The sequence below is a fragment of the Pongo abelii genome, chromosome 5 (assembly GCF_028885655.2).
Source record: "Pongo abelii isolate AG06213 chromosome 5, NHGRI_mPonAbe1-v2.0_pri, whole genome shotgun sequence".
Taxonomy (NCBI): Eukaryota; Metazoa; Chordata; class Mammalia; order Primates; family Hominidae; genus Pongo; species Pongo abelii.
The window spans coordinates 54,755,312-54,782,956 of NC_071990.2; the positions used below are offsets into that span (position 1 = coordinate 54,755,312).

At 35.1% G+C, this 27,645-nt stretch overlaps 1 protein-coding gene across 1 annotated transcript in view; it reads left to right on the forward strand.

Annotated features, from left to right (window-relative positions):
- Window positions 1–25,802, forward strand: part of MLIP (muscular LMNA interacting protein) — a 245,615-nt gene extending 219,813 nt beyond the window's left edge. The window contains exons 13-14 of the mRNA XM_002817019.5: window positions 16,850–16,903; window positions 25,469–25,802. Of these exons, the coding sequence (XP_002817065.3) occupies window positions 16,850–16,903; window positions 25,469–25,474 (60 nt within the window). The 3' untranslated portion in view covers window positions 25,475–25,802. The remainder of the gene's footprint in view (window positions 1–16,849; window positions 16,904–25,468) is intronic.
- The last annotated feature ends 1,843 nt before the right edge of the window (window positions 25,803–27,645 follow it).

The window sequence follows — 27,645 nt, forward strand, 5'->3', positions numbered from 1 at the left end:
CTCTACCACTATAGCTTTCACTTCATAGCCAGAGCAGGCTGTTCATCTCCTACCTCTCCATTCTTCTTGCCCAGAACCCCTCACAGCCTGAACACTCTCACTCGCAGGCCGCAGGCTGTTGTCATTCCTAGAGGTCAGGGCATGACCTTTAAGCTCTCTCACATAGACAGGAAAATGTATACTCCTATGTAGATGATAATGTGTTCTGATCAGTCTGAGCCATTTAAACATATATATATTATAAACATATAATATATATATGTTTAAGTGGCCCATACATATATATGTGTGTGTGTATACATATATATAATATATATGTATACACACACACACAGACACATATATGAATAGAAACATTATATATGTATATAATGTTTTGTTCTATTTTTTGAAGAATTTTATTTTTTAAGTAGTTTTAAGGCTGGGTGCGGTGGCTCATGCCTGTAATCCTAGCACTTTGGGAGGCTGAGGTATGCCGATCATTTGAGGTCAGGAGTTCAAGACCAGCCTGACCAACATCCAACATGGTGAAACCTTGTCTCTGCTAAAAATACAACAACAACAAAAAAATTAGCTGAGCATGGTGGCACATGCCTGTAGTCCCAGCTACTAGGGAGGCTGAGGCAAGAGAATCACTTGAACCCAGGAGGCAGAGGTTGCAGTAAGGCGGGATTGCACTACTGCACTCCAGTCTGGGTGACAGAGCAAGATTCTGTCTAAAAATAAAAAATAAAATAAAAAAAAGTGTTTTGAAGAGAAATATTTATGTCTACCACTATAATAAACCCTTCCAGTCAATAAATATTTTTAAAATTATATGATTTCAATATTTTTAGTGCCCCTTTTTTATCAGAAGTGTCCTGTTTGATGAGTAAGCATACAGTCACTCTACTTATAGTGAAATGCAAGTTAAAATTCATCTGTAGAGTCTATTTGTAATGAGGCATCAGTTGCTGAATTTATTTTGCAGAATCAATGAATTGTTGTATGCCTATACTTGAAAAAGTAATTCAAACTCTTGTTTTAACTTTTTTACCTGTGAAATGACAAACAACAACAACAACAACAACAAAATAGAATCACTATTACAGAATTGTTACCAGGAACAAGTGATATATGAAAGTAAAACTGTCACATTCCAACTTCGATATTCAGCTTTATACATTTTTTAGCGTCTAGCTATTATAGTAGAATTTTGGTGCTGGAGCGAAGAAACAATCCATCAGTATAACTCGTAGGCCATTACTCTCATCTTCAATACCTTTTTCCTTTTATTACGGCCTATTTTTTTATTGATTTCTGATTTATTCACATATGTATTTCCTTTAATTCCCATTTCTCACCCTTCTTTCCTTTCTGCCCCCAGAGAAATATGCTAAACTATGTGATGTGTATGTTTGTGCATTTTCTCTCAAAAGTTGCAGTGTTATTTTGTGTGCATATGACATATTTACATAAATGTTATTGTGCCACACATTTCGTTGTCTTCCTGCAGGTTTCTGTCTCTTCAGCTGTAATAGTAGGACGTTTAGTTCGGTTTCAAAACCCTAACTTTAGGACTCAGATTGGGCTGTTTTCTTCAGAATTATCTGGGGAGCTTTAGAAAAGTGCAGATTCCTGGCCGGGCATGGTGGCTCACGCCTGTAAACCCAGCACTTTGTGAGGCTGAGGCAGGTGGATCATGAGGTCTGGAGTTCCAGATCATCCTGGCCAACATGGTGAAACCCCATCTCTACTAAAAATACAAAAAATGAGCTGAGCGTGTTGGCACGCACTTGTAGTCCCAGCTACTCAAGAGGCTGAGGCAGGAGAATCGCTTGAACCCAGGAGGTGGAGATTGCAGTGAGCCCAAATCGCGCCACTGCACTCCAGCCTGGCGACAGAGTGAGACTCCATCTCAAAAAATAAAAAAAAATAAAAAGAAAAAAGCAGATTCCTAAGCCTACTTACAACTTAAAAAATTTAGAAATCCCAAGAACTGGGCAACCTCAAAGTTTTTACCTCATAGAAAACACTATGCTTCCCCTATAACAGACATTTCTCTTTTTTTGCCTTTTAAATTCTCTAATGATTCAGCAAGAAAATGAACTTTCTTATAAAAAACTTTAAAAGAAAAATTATATTGGCATGTTTATAAGTACTAGATTATAATTATTTTTTCCTCATATAACTCCTAGTAAGTAAGAGGAAACACAACTTAAATTAAATACATATGGAGAGAGTATATGTATATATACTATAATATAGTATATACTGTAACGTATCTAGTATATTAGCTTAGGATTTTTTTTGTTAGAATAAGTTATGAAATATTGGGTTTAGCTGTTAATCAAATTGTCCCCATGTGCTTGTAATGTTTACAATTGGGCCTGAGTGTTTACACATTCAGTATTCATAGACTTACTGAATCAGAAGGTGTATAACTTTTTCTGGTATGCTACTTCAGCTATTAAAAGTCCTTTCTCTTTGAAAAAATACCATAGCTGCCAACATGTACTTTCTTTTTTTTTTTTTTTTTGAAATGTCACCAAGAGATTTTTAATTTTTTTTTTCTAACATACTTTCTTCTGATTTCCTTTTTTAAAAAATTAAAGTGCACTTTTCATAAAGATATTTTAAATTATAGCAATTATTTATATTAGAATTATGTTTTTGCTAAAAAAGATGAAGCATTTACTTATAATACATTTTACCTTTATGATATGTCAACAGAATATTTACTGATCATTTTTTCTTAGCCTTTTTCTAAGCAGCTGCTCTTGAGATTGTAGATTAAGAATAAAGAAGGAATATAACTTGTCTGAAATGAAAAATGGGGAGGAGAGTGAGCAAACAGATGTATTTTCAGTTCAATTATATGCGTTATTTCTGTCTTCTCTATGTAAAGAATCACTCCACTTACAATAAGGCAAGGGAGAATCATCTATTAGAATAGTGAGGGAGCCTACCTAGCAAAATGTATTCTGAATGAGAAATACACATATAGGAAATAGGAGAAATGAAAAACAATAGCAATAGACAGCTAACTCCTTTTGTTTCCCCATCATAGAGGATTAGGGGTTGGCATACCTACTCTGGAACCTCTGGTGAGTTTTCATGGTGGTCTGATGTTGTGTGAATGAGGTAGGAGGACAGAGAAAGGAAAGAAACTTTCATGTCTAGAGTGGGTAGGTGGGAGAGGCCCCTTCACGAGCTGGCTTTAGCCTGCTTCCTAGGCCATGAGCATTCTTTTCTTAAACTCCTTGGATATTTCACCCTGTAAACATTGAAGGTTGACTTTCCTTGTTCATTTCTTCTTCTACTTATTTATTTTCAAATTTAGTACGTGTGTAAAGTTTATATTGGTAATGTTATTGAGAGCATGCAAATTGGTATTATCATTGCATTGCTACTCAGAGAATTGACCTTGTAAATCTGCAGAAATCCAATAAAAACTAAAATATTAATATTATAGGCATATTTTCAAGCATGGGTTGATTTTTTTTTGGTAGCTCCTCTGAAATTTTTTTTGCCAGAGGTTTCTTCTGATGTTTTAACAAAGATAAATCAACAAGAGTTCATAGAGATTATGACTTATCTGGAGAAAGGAAAATCTAAAGTAATTCTAACCTTCCCCTACTGCTTCAAAGGCTGAGAGGGCTTTGAAATAACAATTTATTTTTCTAATATATGCTGTAAATATTTAAACCTAAAGATGTGAAAAATCTTTTATGAGTATATGTTAAGAATAAAGAAACAGCTCTTTGAGTTAAGCAGTCTACAATTGTATGTAGCTTCAAAATTAGAAAAATGAACATTAAGTGATTTGGTTCAAGGTTACCAAAATCTTGACTAACTAATAGCCTAATTTCTTACTAAAAACAAAAAGCATAGACTTTGCAACCTTTTTGTTCCAACATAAAGTCTAGGAACTCAGGAGTCTAGAAGTTGACAAAACACATTTATTCATTTCATAAAGATGTATTGAATATCTGTTAGGTGCAAAGCACCGTGTTTGTGCTGGCCATGCACTGGAAAGCCAGCAGACAGAGACATGGGGGCCTTTTCCAAGTCCTTATTTTCTACGTAAGGATAACAAATTAAAGAAGAAAAAAACTCAATACTTAGTGATAACTGTTACAACTGCCATGCAAAAGACGTTTGGGCAGGTATGAGTATATGTATCTGAGGTCCTGATCCAGTCTGATGAATCAGGAAAGACTTAATGAGAAAATGGTGTTGAATCTGAGGCCTGAAAAGAAGTGAAGGCTGGGAGTGGGCTGGGCATTCCAGCTAGATGGGGCAGCAAGCATAAACAGACAGAAAAAGAACAGAGCAAACTTGAGAAAACGAAAGCAGGCCAGAGCATTGAAGAAGCAACTGGAATCAGAAACTATAATGTGAAGTTAGCATCAATTAAGATTACTAGATAGCTTCCACCTTCCTGAACATAATGAGTTATCTGAACTGCGGGGAAAAAAGCAGGGAGTGAGTTGAGAAGTCACTGAAATTTTATAAGGAACATATTTAGAAAAAGTAGACAACATTCCACTTACTTCACATGCAGCATTTTATTTAGATTTTAAAACAATCATAAAGTAGGGTTTATTTTTTCTTTTACATATGAAGAAACTGAGGCTCAGAAAGTATATATAATTTGTACAAAATTTTACAGAATAGCTTAAAAGCTGATGCTTGATTAATTTTCTTTGAGACACCTCCCTAATGTCTATCAATAAAGCGGCATTACCACCTTCACCATCACCACCACCCAGGAATCACACACAGGCTTCCATTTGATCAAACACAGCACCATATATGTAAATCAGGTCTAGAACTAACTGCTGAGGCCATCTGACTTCCTTCAGTGTACAGATAAGAAAACTGAAGCCCAAAGATGCAAAGTGACCTACCCAAGGCCATGGCATGAGTTACTGGCAGAGCCTGGGCTTATGAATTCCACAATGCTTTTCACATTTCATCTCCAGGCTCCAACATTCTTTTGGCAGAACTTTCCACTTGGCAAAGGTTAGTGGCTAAGAGAACCGTTAAACATCTAGTACTCTGACAAAATTGTACTGAGGCAGCCACATTTATTGAAAAAAGTCATCTTGAATTTTGGAGGCAAAAACATCCCTCAAACCTCCTCATTAATAATGTTTGTTTATGTTCTAACTTTATGTATGATTAGAAATCTGTGTGAATAAACCGAGGTAATTTATTTTCAATCATCATGGAAATAAACAGCTTTGCTCTCAATTCTAAAACTTTTCTGACAAGTTTTAAAGATAATGGAGATTAGATAGCTATTGAAATGATTTAAAGTATAAAATATTTGAGATTGTTGGAATTGGAAAAAAGACTTTATCAAACATAAAATGGGTTTTTAAAAATGTTTTAAGATTTTTCAGGAAACCAAAACATGTACACTATTTGATGATGCCAAATTGTTTTCAAAATGAATGAATGTGTTTAATCCATTCACAAAGAACATTCTGTTCAAAATGACTAAATGCAAATTAATTTGACTTTTAACATTAAAAAATGAATGTCAATGAGCAGATATTTTAAGAGAAGTGGTTTTGCAAAATGAATTATCAATCATTTTTAGCTAGGTTCTCCACTAGAGGGCAAAAAGAGTATTTCAACAGAATACATGCCTTAATGACAGGCTGGAATTTGAAACTGGGCATGTTTCTGGTTATCTAATTACCAGTCTTAAAGTGTACTTAATTAATCATAAAACAGTTGACTTTTAAATTTTTTTCCAGGAAACTGAGAACAATCAATTTCTTTTTCATATTTCTCTTTTTGGCTTAATCTTAGTAGCAAGGACACCTGCCCCGAGCTCATGTGTTGTCTGGCATTGGGCATATAGTATCTAGCTGGAATTTTTCATTGTAACATTTTTAAATAAAATCATTTAAGGAATTAGGAATTTGGTAATTGGAAAGAGATGTATGGTTGCAGGTAGGCAGGATAACAGTTTTATACTTTGAGAAACATGATTTTTAAAGCTCTTGTAAAATAACATGCTGGCCTTTGGAATTTACTGACTATACTTGTACTTTATGGACGGAGAGAAAATAAACTGCCATCCATTTGCACCTTGTTCTGATGGAGGCACTAAGGGATAATGAACTCTCTGTATTTCACCACACACATCTGCCACCTGTCCCTTCTCCTTCGTGTGATATTTTAAATCAGGTTCCTTAAAAGCAGATCCTGAGACAAGGGTTCAGATATTGGTGATTTATTGAGGGAGGGTTCTTCAGAAAAGCTTCCTGTAAAGAAGGGAGTGAATTCAAATTGAGAGGGGCAAAGAGCTGAGTAAGTGTGACTTCAGTTCAAGGCCAGCCTTGACTTAATTCATAGGGAGAAGGCTCTAGAGAATAAATTGCAGAGTTATCCACACCTGATGCAAAGGAGCTACCCTTTTATGCCCTTTACCAGCCAGCCATTGGTTGTGGGCAGTAGGATGAGAGAGAGTCAAGTAACTCAGGGTTAGGACAATAGTCTTAGCTGAGTGATTGCGCAGTAGAAGGAGGCAGCTGTGTGCCATGCATTATTAACCCTGAAATGTAATGAAAACCAGGATAGAAGCATTTTATCTTTGCAAATTCAGTTTTTAAAATATATATTTTGTCTACCTTTGAACATAATTGCTTGTCTAACCTTCTTGAAAAGCTATTATTTGTTTTTTTAAAAAAGTTTCTTTAGGTTGCACCACATGAAACTGCCATTATTCAATAGTTTTTTTACCTACACAAACATCAATTTTATCAGTTTCATATAGTTCAACCTAGTTGTCTTATTGCCTTAATGTATTTTGTGATCCTTTTATATATCCCATGCAACAAAATCTATTTTCATTATGTAATATTTGCACAGCCAAGGAGTCTCCTATTTTGAAACTTCAGGGCAAAATTTTTCTATGTTGCTTTATCTTGCTTAATGTGACCACTGTTCACTGTTTTACTCCTTTCACCAAAATATGGGCATAAAATTCTTTCAGATTGCTAAATTTGTTGAAGTTTACCAATGTGTGACTAATGAAAGCACAACTCAGACGTTTAACTTACAGCCATCAAATAATGATACTCATTCGCCTTCATATAAGCCATATGTTCCATAAGTTCTGTGAATCAAATGCAAATCTTTTTTGGGGAACAAGAATATGACTGTGAGGGTGGGCCCTTCCTCAGATTTTATAAAAATATTTATTTAGTCACCATTAGACATCAAACACTTTCTTAGCTTTATGAAGGCATTCAAATGAAGTGTAAGACCACAACTTGCTTTCAAAGCATTAGAAGTCCAACACTGGAAAATCTTAATACTTTGAGGCTCTATTTTTAGGAATATATGTTTATGATAGTCATATTTTCTGGTTCATTGATTTTATTACCAGTATATAATATTTTTTTCTGTCCCTTATAGCATTTCTTCTTGAATTCCGTTTTTAAAATAATAAAATTACTATTTTTAGTTTGGTTCATATTGGAGAGAGATCTTTTTCCTACTTTGGTTTTCAAATTTGTATGACTTTTATTTGTGTGTATGTCTCTTGTTGTCCAGATATTTTCTGATCTTGATTTTTTTATCTTGAGAGATTTCTCTTAATACCTGAGATTATCTCGTTATATAACCTTAATTCTGCCATATTATCACATTTTTCATAACTTATCTGTTATTTCTGCTTTTCAGTTTTTTATTGGAAAGGTGTAGTTTTAATTTACTAGTTTAAAATGTATTTAACCTTGTTTTGCTGTTGATGGTCCTTAACTTAAGGTCTGTATTCGTATTTATATGCTCGTATTGATATCTGTATCTTCTTCTAGTAAGACAAGTCCCTTTGGTCCCTTCCATTGCCTCCCATCACATGGATAGTGTTCAATTCTAGGTGTTTATTTCTGACATATTATGGTTATAGTTTCTCTCTTTCTTTTTCATAGTAATTCATGGTTTATTCTGTTTTGTTTTTATGGCAGCAACACACTTAATCAGATTGTTTTATTACCCTTTCTTCCCATATTTCCTGTAGCATCCTCCTGTATGTCTTTCTCTTTTTATTTAAGTCCTTGACCCAAGAAAGTTTTAAAGACAGGTTTTTATTTAGCAAATATTCCAAGGCCTTGAATGCCTGAGAATATATTTTAATCATCCCATATTTGAATGAACTTTTAACAGTTTATAAAATCCCACGTGATATCATAGGCAAATTTGGCAGTACTATGAACATTTTTCTTCTAATTCTCAAAAGATCTCACTCTGGGATGGCTGAAACTGACTGACAGTGGAGAGTTTCCTTTAAGGGCTTCTTAGTGATCAGTAAATACCTCACTTATTTTTTCCTTTGAAGTTTGAATAAAAAACCGTCATAGCTGTTAGTTTGTGGTTCTAGCAAGAACATAGCTGGAAGTAAAAGAAGACAGATTCTCCAGAAGGAAGATTTTAGACTTCATCAGTTGGCTCAGGAATGGCCACAATCTACGACCAAGTTAGAGTGCCTGACAGGACCGTATAGTTAGACCATATAGGGCAAGAAGTGGAAGTGGAAGGAAAACACTGGGTGTACTGACAGTTTAAAGGCATTATACATAAAGGAGATGGGAAAAGGGTCAGAGAAAGCTTACATAACTTTCAAGTGTAGTTTGAAACAATGCATAGGAAGGTGTGGGAATGGAGGAATGTGGCCCAATGCCAGGAAGATGGAGCTGACAGGCACCATATAGAAAGAAGCCCTTCTGTTACCTATAGACATACAGTCCTTAGCTCATCTGCCTGCCAACCAACCACATACCCTCTCCCTCCTCAACCAACTCTTGGCCCCCACATCCTTAGTGATGCTCTTGGGGGTGTACTGTTAGAGGAGAGTGGAATGGGATCTGGTACAGGGTCTAAGGTGAGAGGGGACGGCTTGACCCTATCACAGTCATACCCATTTCTTTTCTTAAATACTCTTCCAAATCCTTGCAACACATCAATTGACATCTGTTGACATTACACCTGGGATCTGGGATAGATTTCCTGCAACTTAGAGGTAACTGGTGGCAAATTAGGAAGACCTTGGATGGGATTAATGCAGGGGCAGGATTCCAAAAATATTTATGAACTCAAGAGTATTAATACACAGCTGTTTATATTCTATGTCACACTGGAATAAGAGGTACAATATTCCTTATAATCTATAGAAGATAAAAAACGGAGAGAGAAAAATATTCCACCAATATTTTATTTTGTGAAGAAATAGACTTTGATTTATGATTGTACTAGACTAGTATGATATTGAAAACAATTGAAAATGATGTTTTGCCTGTAGTACTAAGTAACGAAGTGTTCTCTTAAAGGATAGACAAAAAGAACAACAAATATGCTTCCTTGTCAATTTCAATTTCAACTTCCAGAATTTGTTTTGAGAACTGAAATGGTGTTAGAATACATGTTTTACTCTGTTTTCATTATAACCTGGGAGCTGTGCACTGAAAAAAGTGAATGGTGTAGTTAATCCCTTTAGGGAAGTGGTTTTCTAGTTGAGAAAGAAACAACTCTAGATGAAAAATGTAAGTCAACAATAGGATGTGGTATTTGTTTTTAAACAGGCTGGACATACAATAATGAACAGACAAAAATTCCCTTACACTGATGTCTAGAAAGTGGTCTTTGGAAGAAGAAATTCTAACATGCCTTAAGTCTTTATCTCTTGGGATGGAAGAGGAAAGGCCAAGAATAAAAATAGTATAATTTAGGAGTTTTCAGTCATATTTCAGATCTATTACAAAGATCAGAACAGAAAATTCCTATGTTTTCTTATTAGTATTCTTAGAAATGAGACTCCAATCTAACAATATTAATGACCAATATTCAGCAGTGAGTGTTTGGTGGGCTTATGAAACAATTAACATGCATTTCAACAGAATATACCAACCAACATGTATTATCAAGTGAATATATAATAACCAAGGGAATATACAAAAGAATGTTGTGAAACTTAATAGTTTGTAACAGTTCATACAAGGCATAAATAAGCAGAACTAAGAACCCATATTAAGGGTTCTGGTTAAGATTGGGGAGTTCATTTTACCATCCCCATCAGCATAACTTCTACCTCAGCTATGGCTCAGTGCAGGAGATAACATAAAGAAGACCTTTATTTCTGAGATAGCATCAGTTATCAATCAATAGATTTTTTTGCTTAAGCATCATGGAACCAATGAATTATCCAAGTAAAAGAGGAACTGAAACTCGTCTATTTAGGGCCCAGACTTTAAAGATGAAAAAACTAAAGCCCAGACACGAAGTGATTTTCCCCAGGTCACAAAGGGAATTAATTAGATAGACAAACTTGGGAATCTTTGGGCATCACCACAAATCTATGCTCTACTTTTAAATTCTAAAAATAAATATTTAAATCCTAAAAATAAATATTAATAAATGTTGTAATATATTTTTGATATTTGCCCTAATACAGATTAAATCTTTAAGACATATAGCCAATTCTTTTTTTTTTTTTGATATGAGAGGCATATTTCTAACTATCATTGAGAGGAGCTTTTTCCACATAGCACATATTATCCACAGGCCTCAATAAAGAAAAAACTCAGAGCATTGCCTATGTTTTATTCCAGGGTATAGAATTGTGAGCAGTAAAACCAATCAACCAGTGTTTGGTGCACAACTGCTAGGATATGATGAGACCTATTCTCAAGCAGCTTGCGGTCTTTTGGGGAAATGTCTTTGGGGAAACGAAGAAAACACACACATACACACACGAATATATATATATAGACACACACACATATATATATACAATGTATACACATGTGTGTGTATATATATGTTTATTTACTTTTATTTTAAGTTTGGGGGTCCATGTGCAGGTTTGTTACATAGGTAAATGTATGTTAAGGGGATTCGTCATACAGATTATTTCCTCAGCCAGGTATTAAGCCTAGTATTCATTAATTGTTTTTCCTGACTGTTTCCATCCTCCCACACTCCACCCTCTGATAGGCCCCAGTGTCTGTTCCCTTTTATGTGTCCATGTGCTCTCATCATTTAGCTCCCACTTACAAGTGAGAATATGCAGTATTTGGTTGTCTGTTCCTGTGTTATTTCACTAAGGATGATGCGTCCAACAATCACATGATAAAAAGCCCAGCATCACAGATCATTAGAGAAATGCAAATCAAAACCACAATGAGATACCATCTCATACCAGTCAGAATGGGTATTATTAAAAAGTCAAAAAATAACAGATGCTGGCGAGGTTGTGGAGAAAAAGAAACACTTATACACTGTTGGTGGGAGTGCAAATTAGTTCAACCATGTGGAAGACAGTGTGGAAATTCCTCAAAGACCTAGAGACGCAAATACCTTTTGACCCAGCAACCTCATTACTGGGTATATACCCAAAGGAATATAAATCATTCTATTATAAAGACACATGCAGGTGTATGATCACTGCAGCACTATTCACAATAGCAAAGACATGGAATTAACTCAAATGCCCATCAGTGATAGACTGGATGAAGAAAATTTGGTACATATACACCATGGAATACTACACAGTCATAAAAAGGAATGAAATCATGTCCTTTGCAGGAAAACTCATATTTAACAGTATTCATTCATTTAATAAGCACTTTCAAGGGCTTACAGATGACACTGAAGTGAAGTTGATGCATACAGATTCTTCATAGTAATTCTCTGTCCTCTGTTTCTGACATCTCTCTCACTCATTTTACCCACTCACCTGAATTTTCTCCCTGTTTTTCAACCAGCCAAATTGTGAGTGATTTCTTCTCAGCGACTAATTCCATATGCACTCATCATGCTTCTTATTCCTGTGAGGTAGCATCCCTGAAATTTCAGCCTCTGGGAAAAATATGCCTTCATCCTTTTAGTTTAGGTTAGATTAATCTATTATGAACCCTGATAAGACTCGGTACTTTTACTTCCTAACACATTATTTTGTGTTTGTACTTATATATTCCTGATTATATAATTACTATCTGTCTCTCCTGCTAGACTGTAGTCTTCAAGGCAGGTGACAATGTCTGTTCACTGATTGTTATATCCCTAACATCTAGCCAAGTGCCTGACCTATTAGCAGGTACTTAATAATCAAATATGTGGTAAATGATCTAACTATACAACTCCAATGTATCTGAATTGATTAGGACATTTTGAGTATAGTTAATTTTAGTTGGAATAGATAAATATTTGAAACAAATTCATTTCACCAATTCATACAAAGATATTGGCAATGACTTTACTATTCAACCTGTGGTAGCATCAGCACCAGCTGACAGTCTGTCATAAATGCAGAATCTCAGGCCCCTCTCCACAACTACCCTGCCAGAATCTGAAATTTACAAGATTTCCTGGGTTCCTTTAGCGCACTGTGATATGTTGTAAATCAGGGATTAAAAACACAAATACTTTACTGGGCTAGGCATATCTCCAAAGTGAATGAAACAAGCCGGATATATATGGAGGGACAGATAATAATTATATAATCAGGAATATATAGGTACAAACAATATATATAAAACATATAAAAATATATATAACATATTATATAATATATAAAAATATATATAACATATATAATATAATATATAATATATTATAATATATAATATAATATATAATAATATATATTATATATTATATATTTAAATATTATATATTATAATATAATATATATTATATATATAATATATAATATATAATATATAATATAGATAATGATAATAAATATAACCTATAACATATTATCATGATTATGTACATAATCATGATAATAGGTAACCTCTGACCTTTGGCCTCCTCATAGGAGTGGTGGGGACTATGTTTATATGAGATCTTTAGCTTCATCTAAAAGGCACAGGCTACTGTCCAGAGTCACAAAATTGCAAGGTTAGTGTTGGAAGATCTTTGAACAGTTCAAGAGAAACCAGAAATAATACAAACCTGCATGTATAATCTGTGGACTTAAACGCTGACAACTAAATTTAATTCTTTTTAAAGCAAAAGAAATATGAGGATCAAATAGAACTCACTTGTGTGATAGCTCTACTTGAAGGATCTTCAGTTTTCAAAATCTCACACAAAGGATATCTTTTAGGCATTCAGTTAATACTTCCTAAGGCTTCACTAATTCAGAATTCTTTAATTTTACAAGTCAGAAAACTGTTTCTTTTCTGTAGCCATTGAATTCTTCCTTTCTTTTATTAATTTATTCATTCAATACTCATTCAGTGTCTACTCTGTGCTAGTTGGGTCCTATGCTAAGTACAGAACAAGTAACAGTGAGTTAGTTTTATTTATTTATAATCTATGACTTCCAATGGCATCTAGTCTCGTAATGAGAACATTAGACTTATGAAACAGACAGTATTTGATGTGGGTATTTCTACAATAATTTGTAATGTCTGCTTTTGAGGGATGGTCTTGAGAAGGTTATGCTCTATCTTAGTAGTTCACAAATCTAAGTGGAGAGAGAGAAACAGAAGGTACAGACGACTGAAGACAAATGGTGTGAAGGAGGTTGACAAGAGGATGTGGTTGAACATAAAAGCAATCCCAAAGAAGTGAATTCTGGATGGAATATATGGCACCCGTGGTGATTTTAAAATGTTAAAACTTCCTGTAACACTCCCTCAGCTTCACAATTTCTGGAAGTCCAGAAAACATACTTTATCTCCACTCAAGAAGAGAGAACTGTTTCACAAAAGCTAAAGCTCTAAATTCCATTTCTTGTGTACATTAAAGACTTAATTAACTGATTTAACCACATTTTGCCTATTTTTTTCTAGTTGTTACATTCTCATTTCTTCAGTTGGTGTGAGGGGATTTTATCTCTTTGTGGGTGTGGTTTATATTACCTCAGAAGAGGCAGTGATATTTTTGAGAAAGCAGCATGCTAGTGACAAACACTTCACAAGGCTTTATGTTAGTTTGGTGGCAGCTGTGACCAAAAGTGTAATAAAAATCAACGGAATGTTTTATTCAAATGTGTTTATCCAACAGTGGTGAGTGAACAAAGGTTGAGTTAATCTGTTATACAATATCTAGGACTGGATTTTCTATGCAGGATAAAAGTATGCTTTGTCTCAATTCTCTTGAATTTTCCATTTCATTCATCTTTCCATGTTAAATAATGCTCTGATGTTAATATTAGTAACTTTTTAGTTATTTTTTTCTTTGAGGCAACATAGTAGTTTGTTTTCCACAGTGTTTACCATCAAGTATGCCAGCTTAGATGACTCTCTCTGCCCTGTAATATTCATCTACTCTCTGCATAGCAAGCCATTCACGTAGAATTTGCTTTTTTTTTTTTTTACATGGAGTGTTGCTCGGTCGCCCAGGCTAGAGTGCAGTGGCATGATTTTGGCTCACTGCAACCTCCGCCTCCTGGGTTCAAGCAATTCTCCTGCCTCAGCCTCCTGAGTAGCTGGGATTACAGATACACACCACCATGCCGAGCTAATTTTTGTGTTTTTAGTAGAGACGGGGTTTTACCATGTTGGCCAGGCTGGTCTCAAACTCCTGATCTTGTGATCCACCCGCCTAGGCCTCCCAAAGTGCTGGGATTAAAGGTGTGAGCCACCACACCCAGCCAGTATTAGTTTTAATGCTTAGTTTCACTGTTTCCATTCTGACTGGTAAAATTTTCATACTATGTGTTATTGTCCTCCCCATTTGACATTTCTAGTCCTTATGCATTACAAAGCCTCTGCATTTGGCAGAGGTTTTAGCATTCAACATTCTCTCTGTTCCCAGAGCACAGTCTGTGCACACTCTCAGGCTAGATTCCAGCATGGATGTTCCACTCACTAGTTTTGGGCCTTGAACAAGTTATTTTACCTCTCAGCGCTTTAGTTTCCTCGTCTGTGAAACAGAGTATTACTAATGCTCACCTTACCAGGTTGTTGTGAAAACTAGATGAACAAACCCATAGGAAGAATTTATTATGTGAGTATGTAATAAATTATAATCCATAAATCTTCACAACACATTAATATCACATTTTTAGTCAGCTTAAGAATATTAAAAAGGCAAATCTACTGTGATAAAAGATCATAAACAGAAGAAAGCATTCCAAAGCTAAATATAAATGATTTGAGGATTACCAATTCATTAGGATCAGTCATTTTCTGTTCTCTTTCATTGATTAGGATAATCAACACATGGTTTTTGAAATTCAAGATTAAAATAAAATGGATTAAAATTACTGAATACCTGTATTAGAAAGGAAGAATGGAATATAACAGTAGGCATCACATAATGACTCAATTGCTTTTCTAATCTCAGTTGAATGCTTTATTGGGATATTACCAAGATTTTAAAATTTCAAGATGATTCTTCTTTTCTGTTTTAGGAGATTAGGAGGTTAGACGTTTGACATTGTACAAACTGTGATGATTCATATAGATATTGTACTGCTTAACCTACTTATACAAATACCTGTGCTATTTCCAGGATAAATCACTTGGGTTTGAAGTTTGAAGCAGTACCTAGAGTCCGATCCTAAGCCATACTTAGGATCTCAGGAGACTCTGATGAACAGGAGAAAGTAGGTGCTTCCAGCTGCTTCCTGGAATGCTATTTAGATTTCTAGTTGGCTCTAGGGCCAGATCATGCTTCTATTTAAAGCAATGGTCTCAGGCAGCTAGAAGGAGTCCTGTTGCTATGATACCCAAAGGGTTTTATAGTTGAGAACAGAGTGTAAGGGCTTGGATTTAGTGAAGCTATAACTTTAAACAAAAACTGGCTCCATTCTTGAATGTCTGTTGGAACGAAGGGAAACCTGAGGAAATGTCAGGTGGAGACCTCCTTGGCCTCCCTCGCAGCCAAGGTTAGAGTCTTCCCCAGGGCAGGCTAAATTACTGGCCTCCTCCAAATTGCTCTGGGAGTTTAAGATCTGGTCTCTGTCCATAGACTTTTTGCCCAAAGCAAGATCCTGTTGAAAGAGAAAGGGGTCCGATCATTTCAATAGCCTTGGTTTGCCCAGAAGGATGGCAGAAATAAGAAATGTTCCTGTCAAACGGATCTGTGGTGATTCTAAAGCTGGAGCTAGGATAAATGATTAATACCAAAAAAGGGTAAACAGATTTCATTACAAATGTTTGCTCTCCCCTTCTCTTTGTGTGTGTCTCTTAGGTTCTCTCTTTCTTGCATATGGATGACTTTCTTCTATCTTATGAAGTTTATGTGTAGCTCTCAGAAGACCCACATAGTAATAAAAATTCCCACATAACAAAAGACCTTCTCTTCTGTTAAACTGTCTCTATGATATAAATTACATTATAATAACATCACCTGGTGAGATTGCAATGTTTATGAAGTCCTTGTGTATTGAGATTATTAATAGTCACAATAAAGCACAATGTTTTACATTTCCAGCAAGTACTGTCTATAGATGCATCTACATTTACTGTGGGTCCGAACATGATTTGTTGCTGTTGCTTTGGAGTATTTCAGTCAGCGGCCTATTATGTGAGGGGTGAAACATAAATTTAACTTTGTTTCCTCTCTGTGAAATCTGTTAGTGCATTTTGACGATTCCTTCATTGCGTACTTAATTAATGAGGGCCTATGCTATATGCTAAGCACTGTTAGAGTTGATGTGTGACATAAAAATAAATAAGATGTGGTCTTATACTCAAAGTACTCACCCTCTGCCAAAATATCTTCCTTTGTCTTTTAGTGATGGTTGAATCTTAATGTTTATGCTTGGTAGAATCCACTATTATCTGCAATAAAATATTTATGTCATTGTCAATCTATTTAAATGAAATTTTAACATTTACTTTTTCTCGTTTCTACTCCTGATCATATCCTGGGCATCTTTTCTGTGAAGCTGAGTCATCCAATGGTGGCTATTCCTGAACATGAAGCTCTTGATTCCAAAGAGGTAAATGTAAGATAGGACTGGACATCTAGTTATCCATTTCTGTGTGATTGTAGAAATAAACCAATCTTATTTTTTTAATGTTAACAAAATTGTGCTTTTATAAAAAAAGAAAGAATTACTACTAACTGTTTCACTCTGTCGGTCACAAGGATTTGATAGTGAAATAAGTAAATTGTTGCTGCCTCTCAATGTAGAAGGTAGCACTAGAGTTCCCCGTGTGTGATACCTGGACCACAAACCAACTCCTACCCCGAGTGCCTGTCTTTGTGATTTCCTTTTTGGGTTCATATGTGAAATTACCATTGTCTTCTTTCTCTAGAGGGTCAATGGATGTCCCATTATCCATATGGTGTGTTTTCAGGGTCAGAGTCACAGTATTTCATGGTATCTCAGTTTCAGTTCACAGGAAGATGAATGCTAGGTTCACTGAGCACCCCCAACCCCACCTTCCCCAGGTGAATTTTATATATGGCATGCAGCTTTTAGGCAAAGGCGTATCAGCTCAATCATAGCCTCTACATTTCATGTAAATGTTTATCTACTTTAATGTTTTGAGCTGATAAGTAAAAAGTAAATTCAAACAACTTTCTTTTTTTAAAAAAAATGCTATACCATAGAAACAAAGACAAAAATTCTGTAAAGAAATGTTCTCATCATGGTTTACTTTTGTATTCATCAAGAGCAAGAATAACTGAACAGTGTTTTCTTCTTTACATACCCTCAGATAAAGTGGAAAATGGGAGAAAAAAAGTGATTTTAAAAAACTTATCTCTGAGAAGGGACTGGGTGAGCTCACACATTCATTTAAAATACTCTCACAAAAGAAGTATGCTTAATTTTGCAGCCTCCAAGTTTAGGAAGAAACAAGCATAATATAGAAGAGAAATAAGAATAATAAAATTCCACGTATAATTTTAATTTTATTTTCCAAGCCATATTTTCCACAATTTAGGGCATACTATCTACTTTTCCTAAATTGGCATCCCTATTTCTGCAAATTTAAAAAGGTCTGTCATAGTATAAGACTGATGTGGCTTTTTGCTGTAACATTAGTCATTAAAATATAAAGTTGTGTTATGAATAGGTATGCATTTATATCCTTGACAACATCTCTGGTTACTTTTGAAGATAATATTGTAAAAATAGGATTATTGGTTTTATGATTATGAACATATGGAAGACTCTCAACACATGTAGCCAAATTGCTGCCCTGGAAAATTGTAGTAATTTACCATATGAGGAGTGTGTTATAATAATATGTCTCCATGCAGTCTTGGCAGCATTGAGAATTATTATAATTCCCAATTTATTGAGAGGTTACTATACATTAGAAACAGTGTTATGCACTTTGTTTTACTTAATTTTCCTAAAACATTCTTAAGTTAGGTACTATTGTTATTCTTTTTAGAGATGAGGAAACTAAAGCTGCAGGAACTTAATCTATTGCCTAAAGTCAAATAGCTAGGAAGTGTCTCCACAATCAGAAATTGAATCCAAATCTGACAGCCTGCAGTCTGTGCCTCTTGGGCACTCTATTATTTCTGTCTAGTGTTTAAATTAATCTAAATCAGGATTTTTAATTTAGATAAAGATATTTATCCAAATTTCTCTATTTTAATTTATATTTCTATCTGTATGATCTAATTCTTTCTCTTTTAAAATCACCTTTTAAAATACTTGCCAAATTAAAAGGGAAAGTTACTTTTTAATATTAATTTGCATGTTAAAATTCTGTATTTCTTCTGTTATTTTTGTCTTTTTAAATCTATTTTTTTTTTGCACTATCTTATGCATTTAGTGGTATGGTAATATATTTTGTTGAGTAGTAAACTCCCTTTTTATATATTAAAGTTAATAACTTTTTGTCAAATGTGTTAGCTCTTTCAGTATGATGGTGGCAAATTGTGTAATAGTGAAAAATTAGAAAAATACGTTCAGAAATAGAGAATGATTAAATAAATTTTGCACATTTCAGATGAATATAAAAAATAGGAAACTTTGTATTTCTTTCAAATACAATAATTTTGGTTCAAGTTCACAGACTATATCTACACAATAAGAGTGTTCCTACACAAAAAAGAGAAAATGAATTGGTTATTTAAATTACAAAAACAGCCAGTTCAGATAACAAATTGAGAACTACTGAATGTTAGGTAATGCAAAAGACTTTGTGAGCCAAAGAGAATGGTATAGATGTAGTATTTGCATTTTTTTACACCAATTATCACAACCCTGGAGACAAAACTTAAAATTAAGATAGTGGATAAGATTGCCATAAAATGATTTTGATTCAGGTTTGGAATACATGAAAAATGTCATTTAGAGCTTGAAGTTTAACATTTGTGAGAGACAGTAACTGTTAGTAGTAAAAAAATATAAATAATTAAGAAAAAGGCCATTTGTGCTTCCAGTGTGCTGTATTTTACTTCTTAGTAATATTGGCACATTTTGGAGCAATTTAGCAACTTTTTACAACTTCTTATGATGTGTGGTCAGACTAATATTGACCAATATATTTCCCCCAAACCTTTTCTCTGTTTACCTTCAACAACAACCAAGAAACATCAGTTTTATAAAGCAATTCTGTTCTTATGACTATATGACCTAAAGGAATAAACCATTTCAGTTACAAACCCAGTGCAAATAAAAAATTATGGAAGAGCCCTTGATGGTATCTCAGAATTTTCCTCTTGGTTTTTCTTTCATTTCCTAAAGACATTAGTTTGTCTTGCTTACTACCAGACTGTCATTTCTTGAATCAAATCTGGCTATTTGTAGATACTACCTTTTTAAAATTAACTCAGTAATTCATTTAAATACAAACAGATGTTAGATATATCAGATTTGACTTACCCATCATTTTTATAACTCACATCATTTCTAAAGTTCATTTAAAAGGAACTAACTCAAAAAAAAATTCCACTTAACATCTAGCTCAGTGGTTCTCAACCCTGGTTGAACATTAGAATCACCTGTAATTGACTTTTGAAACACACCAATGATAAATATACTTCCTTGTCATATGACAGGGATCCACTCCAGACAAATTAATAAATCAAGAAACTTTACAGGTGACAAAGGTATTTGTATGTTTTAAAATCTCTTCAGATTATTCAAATATGCATCAAAAGTTGAGATCTTCAAATTATAGTTCCTTCATTGGCAGTCTAGGAAGGCCAATCAAACAAATCGATCATTCAACCCTGAAAACACAAAATAGAAAGTAAAAGTAGGAGGATCATGAAAGAATTTGTTCCAGTGAATGATTTCAATTACTAAAAACTTGGGTGACAACAAATTCCTGTCCAATGGCTTAAAGGAATAACATGTGATTTAATTTGTGGTAGATTAATTTTAAGAGATCTGTTCTATGTTGAGATCCGCTGTAATTTCATTTAATACTTTATTTTTGTTTGCCTTGACATTTCATACAAGGTTTGCAAATTGCTTAGGATGGGGCTGGCATAGCATTTGGTGCAAGCTGAGTCTGGAGGCTTAGTGCATTCCAAACAATGTTTTATTTGTACTTTATATAACCCTTAAAATACATGGTCACTGATGAAACTCCATACAAGCAGATGGGATCTGTAAATAATTGATTTGACCATTGTGTCAGCTGATTTTCAAAGAAGAATACTTTCATAGATTTTTACTGTTCACACCAATGCAATAATTTCTAAGAAGGTGAATATTTAACACCATACAGGCAGAGCATACTCGTTGACTAAGATAAATGATTTCTGAGTTGAGTTACTTAGGAGAAAATTAAATTCTAGTAGTGAAAATTATTTCTTATTGTATTTCTCATCTTGTAAGTTCAGCAACTCTTCTATCCACAACCACTCCATGAACTACTTCTCCTTCTGCAGACTTGTTTGTGAAAGTCATACTGCAGAATGAGATATAAACAGACCGCCCCTCTTTGTATTACCTGCTACATGCAGCCCTATGACTACTGCATTTTATTTCAAATTGAAGATCAATTGATTTCCCAAAACATGATTAGATACATTTGGTTCTGACCTTTCAGGTTCATTTGTTATTAACACAGCTTGAGAGCTAATCATTCACTAGCTGCCCATAAAACACATACTAAGGCAAATTCTTGTGTTTTCTTATTCCTTCTCTTGGCAGATTTTTGATAAACATTTAGGGGTTCACAAGATAACAATTCTGTTAGCAAGGTGACTATGACTGATTTGCCACTTTGGTGGTATATAAGCTTTCTGAGTTTATTTTATTTTGAATTTCAGAACCTCCACTGATGTCTAAGGTTCTAAGAGTATAAAGCAGCCATCCCATTCCTCTGACTTTATCCTCTGGATGAGAACATAGAAAAGAGAAAATAAATTACTTGCCTGTGGAAGCCACTCTCATTTTCTGGTTTGATTCAAGGGTAAAAATAAAATTATCAAGAGAAAAAGGCCCACTCTATTCTTTTCAGGCAATTTTCCAAAACATTATTTCTCAAAATGAAGCTTTGATACATCTTGGATTGCTGAGAGTTGAAGGTTGTAATCTCAGGCAAGAATTTGGAATCTGGATATTATTACCTGTTGATTAAAAGAAGATTCCTATGCATTGATAGACAAATGGCTACAGGGCCAGGGTAAATTTGTCATAAAAATAAAGACACCTGATACAGGTACCTGAGTAGATAGCCACCTTTCCCAGGCATCAGGTGAGCAGGGAAATAATAAAGGAAAGGATATTTCTATACTCAGATTTGATAGCAATGGACCCATCAAAATGACTTTCTTGTGCTGTAAGCCCCCAACCTGTGTTGGGGAAATGTAATTTAAAAACAGAACAAAACAAAACCTTTCTGCTAACCCAGAAGTTCCCTTCACAAGGGTAGTAGAGAAAGAAAACCCTTTTTATTATTGAATAACATTGAACCAGAATGTGATGTGCATCATAGTAGGCAATCTGCTAAGAGACTGCAAAGACAAGAAATCTCACCCTTCGTATAGCCAAGGAGATAGACCCCATTATATACATATTCTCAAGATCAACAATAGTTAAGTTGGTCCTCAAGTAAGAAAAAAATGACAGCATCGTCAATTATACATAGTTCATCCTAAATTCACCTGGAATTTGGGATGACAATCTGTGTCTGGCTTTACACAAGGCAAAGTAAACTTCTCATATCTTTAGGACATGGGGTCGTTTCATAACTTTGAGCCAGGCTTGAGCTAAAGTTAGAGTCTTAACCTCCCTGGAAACTGGCAGATAGGGATGATGTCTTTCTTGGTTGTTTACATTTAAAGGAGATGGTTCTCAAGTCCTTGAAAGAGACTTTTCAGGGCCTGACAAAAGGCCCACCTGTTTTCAAAAGAATTTATATACATTTCAAAGAGAGGAGGAAGTACTGACAATGATGAGTTTTCTAAAGTAAATGCTTTAAGAAAAAGAAGGAGGAGGGAAATCTCTCCCCTTATGCTCAGCAGCAGGAATTAAACCTTTCTTTTTGAATTTCCAATTGTTCTTACCCTTGATTGGCAAGAACCAGAATTAAAATCAGAGAGAGTCTGGTTCTGAAGTAGCCAATAAAAAGAAACAGGTCTCATTTATTTTTCTCTTCTAGAAACTCAGTTAAATCTACTATAAGAGAAGTGGGCGTTTGACAATTTTGGGGTCTCTCCTTCAAAGTCATCTCAACAGATTAAAGTTGGGTTTAATATTGTAGTGAGTCATTTTCAAGTTGTGCAGAACTCAGGAACTAAAAGGACCTACAACTCCTCTGTGTGGTGGCTTGTGAAGACTATTTCTAGTTTCCAAGAGAAACAAACAAGACACTAAGATCAGGGTTAATAATTATTTGGAACTCACATCATCCAGATGTCACATGGTTTTGACCCCAGATTCAACATTGTATTCTTTAGAGTCCATTGTACCTGCATCCTTTATCTATGAGGCTGCCTTTATAGGACCTTAATTACTGAACGTTTTATAGCTTCTGGCTTATGGATAATAAACTCTGATACCAGATTTTATCTTTTTTCACCAAAGTCAATAGTTACATAAATGCACAAAACATTTGAAATCTTTCAGGAAAAAAAAAGAACATGCAGCATTTAATTATATTATGATACACATTTCTTGGAAATGGCTTTTTGTTCTCAATACATGCAGCCTGATTTCATATTCACAAGAACACATATGTAGGTTATTTTGTTTTCATTTTGCAGTAAAGAATATGCATATTTGGTTTTGCATTTAATGGGAACGAAAAACCAACTCACACAGCACATTCTTTTAAAAAATGCTTTCTGTAACATTGACTTAATGTTTCACAAGAATATATTACCTATTACCCAAAGTTAACTCTGAATTAAAAAAAAACCAAGATTTTGAGTTTGACTGTGTTCCAGAATTATGACTTCTAAAGCATCTTAAGTTCTTTCTTGCTTATATTTTCTTATATCCAAAATAAGTGTGTTGTTTCATTGGCAATATAATAAAATACTGAGCCTTAACTGCCAGTGTGCTAATTTGAAAATAGAATTGATTTATTTGTTGATGATTCTCACTTTTCTTACATGTTCACCTTTGTTATTCCCAAGTTTTTTAGCTCTTTACCTATGCTGAGATAGGCAAAAAAAACCCAGTAAAAACTTCACAAAGTGTCTAAAACGATGGCTGTAGCTGTCATAGCATAGCACAACTTTTCCAACTGGCTGCTAAATTGTGGGGCCAAACATTTATTTGATCTGCTGGTGGGTTCGGGAAGAGCTGAGAAATAGTGCTAAGCTTGCTGGCATGGCATCAGAGGATGATCTGCCTTTGGTGCTTCAATCTGATTTAATGATTCCTATTATAATAAAATTTTATATTTGAGAGGGAACTTAGAAGGCATTTATTCCAATATTTTATTTAATGTTATAATCCCATGTACATCATATATGCTCGTATATCTTCTATTGAACCTCTCCTGCTAACAGAGTTCACCATTTCACAAGCCAGACTCAATATAGGTTTTAGTTTGACTAGGACAAACTAAGTAATGGCTATGTGAACAACAAAAGCAAATATAAAACATGGAATAAGCTGGGGTTTAATTTGGAGCACTGTGACATTGGGTGTGATATTGAATCCTTCTGAGCTTCAATTTTATTCTTTGTAAAATGGAATGAAATGATTATGAAGGTCTGCCTAAATGTATGTAAAGTGCTTAGCATATAAAATACATGGCACTTAAAAAGTATTAGGCAAATGATGATCATTTCCTTAAACCTCTTGTAAAATTAACTACTAAATGCTGGTACTTTAAGAAAAATCATGTTGGTGCTTTCAGAAAAAGCAAAATAATGGTAATTTTTATTTGTTAGAAAAATTAATGAGGAGATGTACTTGAGTCATTTCCTCCCTTCATTCTAGGGCTTCAGAGAATTCCAGATGATGAAAGCTACAGCTTACTTCTTACTTTTTGCCTGTTGATTTTCTATGGCCAGAACAAACCAGAGCAGTCATGAGCCACCCCTTTGTTAGTGCTTTTTATCTGTCTCCTTCTTCTAGTCTAAAATGTACTTTCTCATAATAATGTAGAATGTAAGTAACCGTGATTCACAATCCTGTTTAGCAGCTTGGCCAAGACATACACCTTGCACATAGGAGCCAGCTCTAAGTCACCACTGCTTCTTCACCTCATGATCTGGCTGAGGGCAAAGCACAGACAGTTGCCTACAGAAAGGCAACTGACCTCCTTTATTTTCTACCAGGCATTTCGGAAGGCTCCCATATTAGTCATGAGTTGGAACCTGGAAATAGAAAGTTCTGGTCAGTTCCTCCATTGGTGTTATTCCATCACATTGCTCTATCAGAGTCAGAGACATGTCTTAGAACTATATTTCTCTTCTTGCTTCATCTCTGATGTTTTCTTTTGTATAATCTGCCTTCACAGTTGTCAATAGCCATCTTCCACTCAATTAAGTTTATCTTATCTGTTCCAGACGGTCCAACCCTATCACATAGGAATAGAGAGACTGAATGGGTAAAGAAATTATTGGAATCACTCCTCTACCACAGAGCAAAATTGTAAGATCAAGCAAATCAACATATGAAAAAAAGCAAGAGATTATTTGGTCTTGGTCTTTTGTAATGTTCCCTTTTGCAAAAGCTGGGACTTAATTCAATCCCTATTCAGTTTACCACCTTGTTAGATGATGCATTTTAGGGAATGGTGAAGTCAATGCTAAAGTGAAGTTAAGTCATCAGCCAAGTCACGGAAGGGTGAGGGTGTGGGTGGGATATAACAGTGCTGTTCCTTAAGGCAGCCCCAGCCCCTCAAAACCATCATGGTACTTTGTAGGAGGCCAGAACTGCTCTGCTGAACTGCCAAGAGATTGAAGTCTGATGTAAAGGTACAGCTGTGTGTCTTTATTATGCCATTAATAGTGAAACAAGGAAGGATCTACTTAAGGAATAAAAATAAGCTTTTCCTATTGTAGTATAAACCATTTTTTTGTAGGAGATGCTATGCCCAAATATTAATGTATAATTTTCAGGTGTATATTTTTAAATTTATTCATCTTAACCTGACTACCATATTCTCTTATTTTACAGCAATGAAGTTGGAGCAGAGGCTGAAAACACAGGCTGCTGAAGTTTTTTGGAATGCTGGTGCTAACCACTTGCTAGATTTAACTTTTTTTTTTTTTTTCCAGAATGAGTGCTCCATTTATGAGCTGCAGTGCGGCAGAACCAAAAAAAAGTTTGCTGCAGATATATAGCATCACAGTGCTCTGCTAACAGCTAGCATAGGAGAGATTTACCTACAGCTTTTTGCACCACTGTTCAAGCCTTTAATGCCTTCTACATAATATTAAGCTGACAGCAATACTAACGTGCCCCTGTATTTAGCAGCCAAATAAAGAAGAATCATGGGTAAATAGAAGAATGGCTGTGACTATTTTTCAATACAAATTTTATTTAATGCATACATTTCTAACTGAGTCAGGTTTTTATTCCCCTTTTACTTCACTTTTTTACATAAAAAAAATCACAACTTTTAAAGTAACTAATTAGCTTTCAGAAGATGCTGATATTCAGAGGTTCTCTGGTGAGATCTTGAACATGAGAAAGTTGGTATTTTGCATAACACACATTGCTTTCCTGTTCTGTTGGGATTCGGTGCTGCTGGGACAGACTGTGTGCCAGGAGCAGCCCAGTGCTGATGAACATCGCGTTACTGGAGTGCCTGGGATACCACTGTCTCTCTGTCTGTCACCACATGATTCTTGTGAAGACTACTTTAGAGTTAGTTTGTATCCAAAATCCTGAGAGAAGCAGAGACCATAAGCAAACCCATACTTGATGACAGTCCTGAGAGCCCCCTAGAGGCATACCACGTGCCCACCATGTTGGCCATCTTCAATTTATTTCTCAGTTGTCATCCCCAGCAGTCTGTCCTAGCCCCCTCTAAGTGATTTCCTTCTTCTGCTCATATGGGACGCCTAGGATAACACACATTAAGAAAGAACAGCAGTCTAGACAGTGAGCCCCTGATGGTAAAGGAGTCTTGGGAAAACTGGCTTCATTCACTCTTTGCACATTACCCATGTTCTCTGTGGAGCCAGCTCTGAGCCACAGTGCCCCTAAACCAAGCTTCATCACCCAGTCCCATCACCCAAACTCAAGCAGGGAGAGTGACCTATAGAAGAGCAACTAGGCTCCTTCATTCTCCAATAGCCATTTTAGAATGTTCCGATTTCAGCTATTATTTGACAACTGGAAAAAAAAACTTCTCAACGTCTCCTTTGTTGGTGTTAGAGAAGCAAAGGAGGTTCAATAAAGCCCTTTGCTCATCTCTCCTTCCCCCCAAAAAAACCATTTCTCCATCAACCTGATAAATTGTGTGAAGCATCACTTTAGATTATGAATAATGATCTCTAACATTCACTGTGCTCTTATCATGAGCAATGCACCACACCAAGTGCTTTACACGAATTTAATTTAACCTCTACAATGAGCCTGTGATGTTGGTAATATTATTATCCATATTTTATTTTTGTGAGAACAGGCTCCTCCAAATGGTTAAATTAAGCTAGTAAGTGGCAGCGGCAGAATTCAAGTCCAAGTAATCTGATTCTAAGACCAAGCCGTTTACTCAATCATTTGTGTAGTTATTTACGCAGTCATTTTTGGATCTCCAATGTAAAAGGGTGACTTGATTACACTCCTCAGCTCATGGCAGATTTCTATCATAAATTTGGGCAAGCCCCCCTCATGTATGCTTGTTGATTAATGATCATCATTTATAATAATTTCTATCTTCCCTTCTCTGCTGTAGGCACACATTCTTATTTATTTAACGTATATCTTTTGCTCATATGTGTTTTGAAGATGTACATTGTTTTGTCTGCATATATATTTAATAAATGTAAATGGTATTGCTTATATTCTGTTTTTTTTTTTTTTTTTTCTACTCAGCTCTGTTTTTAAAGCTTTATACACATTACTCTATAGACATCTATTATATTGTGTTCTCACAACTGCGTGGTAGAGTCTCATCACATTTTACGTATCTACCCGCCCAGCCTTGGTTTCTCAGGTTGTTTTCCTGTACCAACTGTTGTGATGTACATTCTTGCATGTGCCCCCTTGTGGACCTCTGTGAGAATTTCTCTGGAATACATACACAGGACTAGAATTGTTTAATCCTAAAGTTCCCATGTACTTAATTTGATGAAATCCTCCCAGATTGCTTTCTAGAATAGCTGCACCAATTTTTATTCCCATCA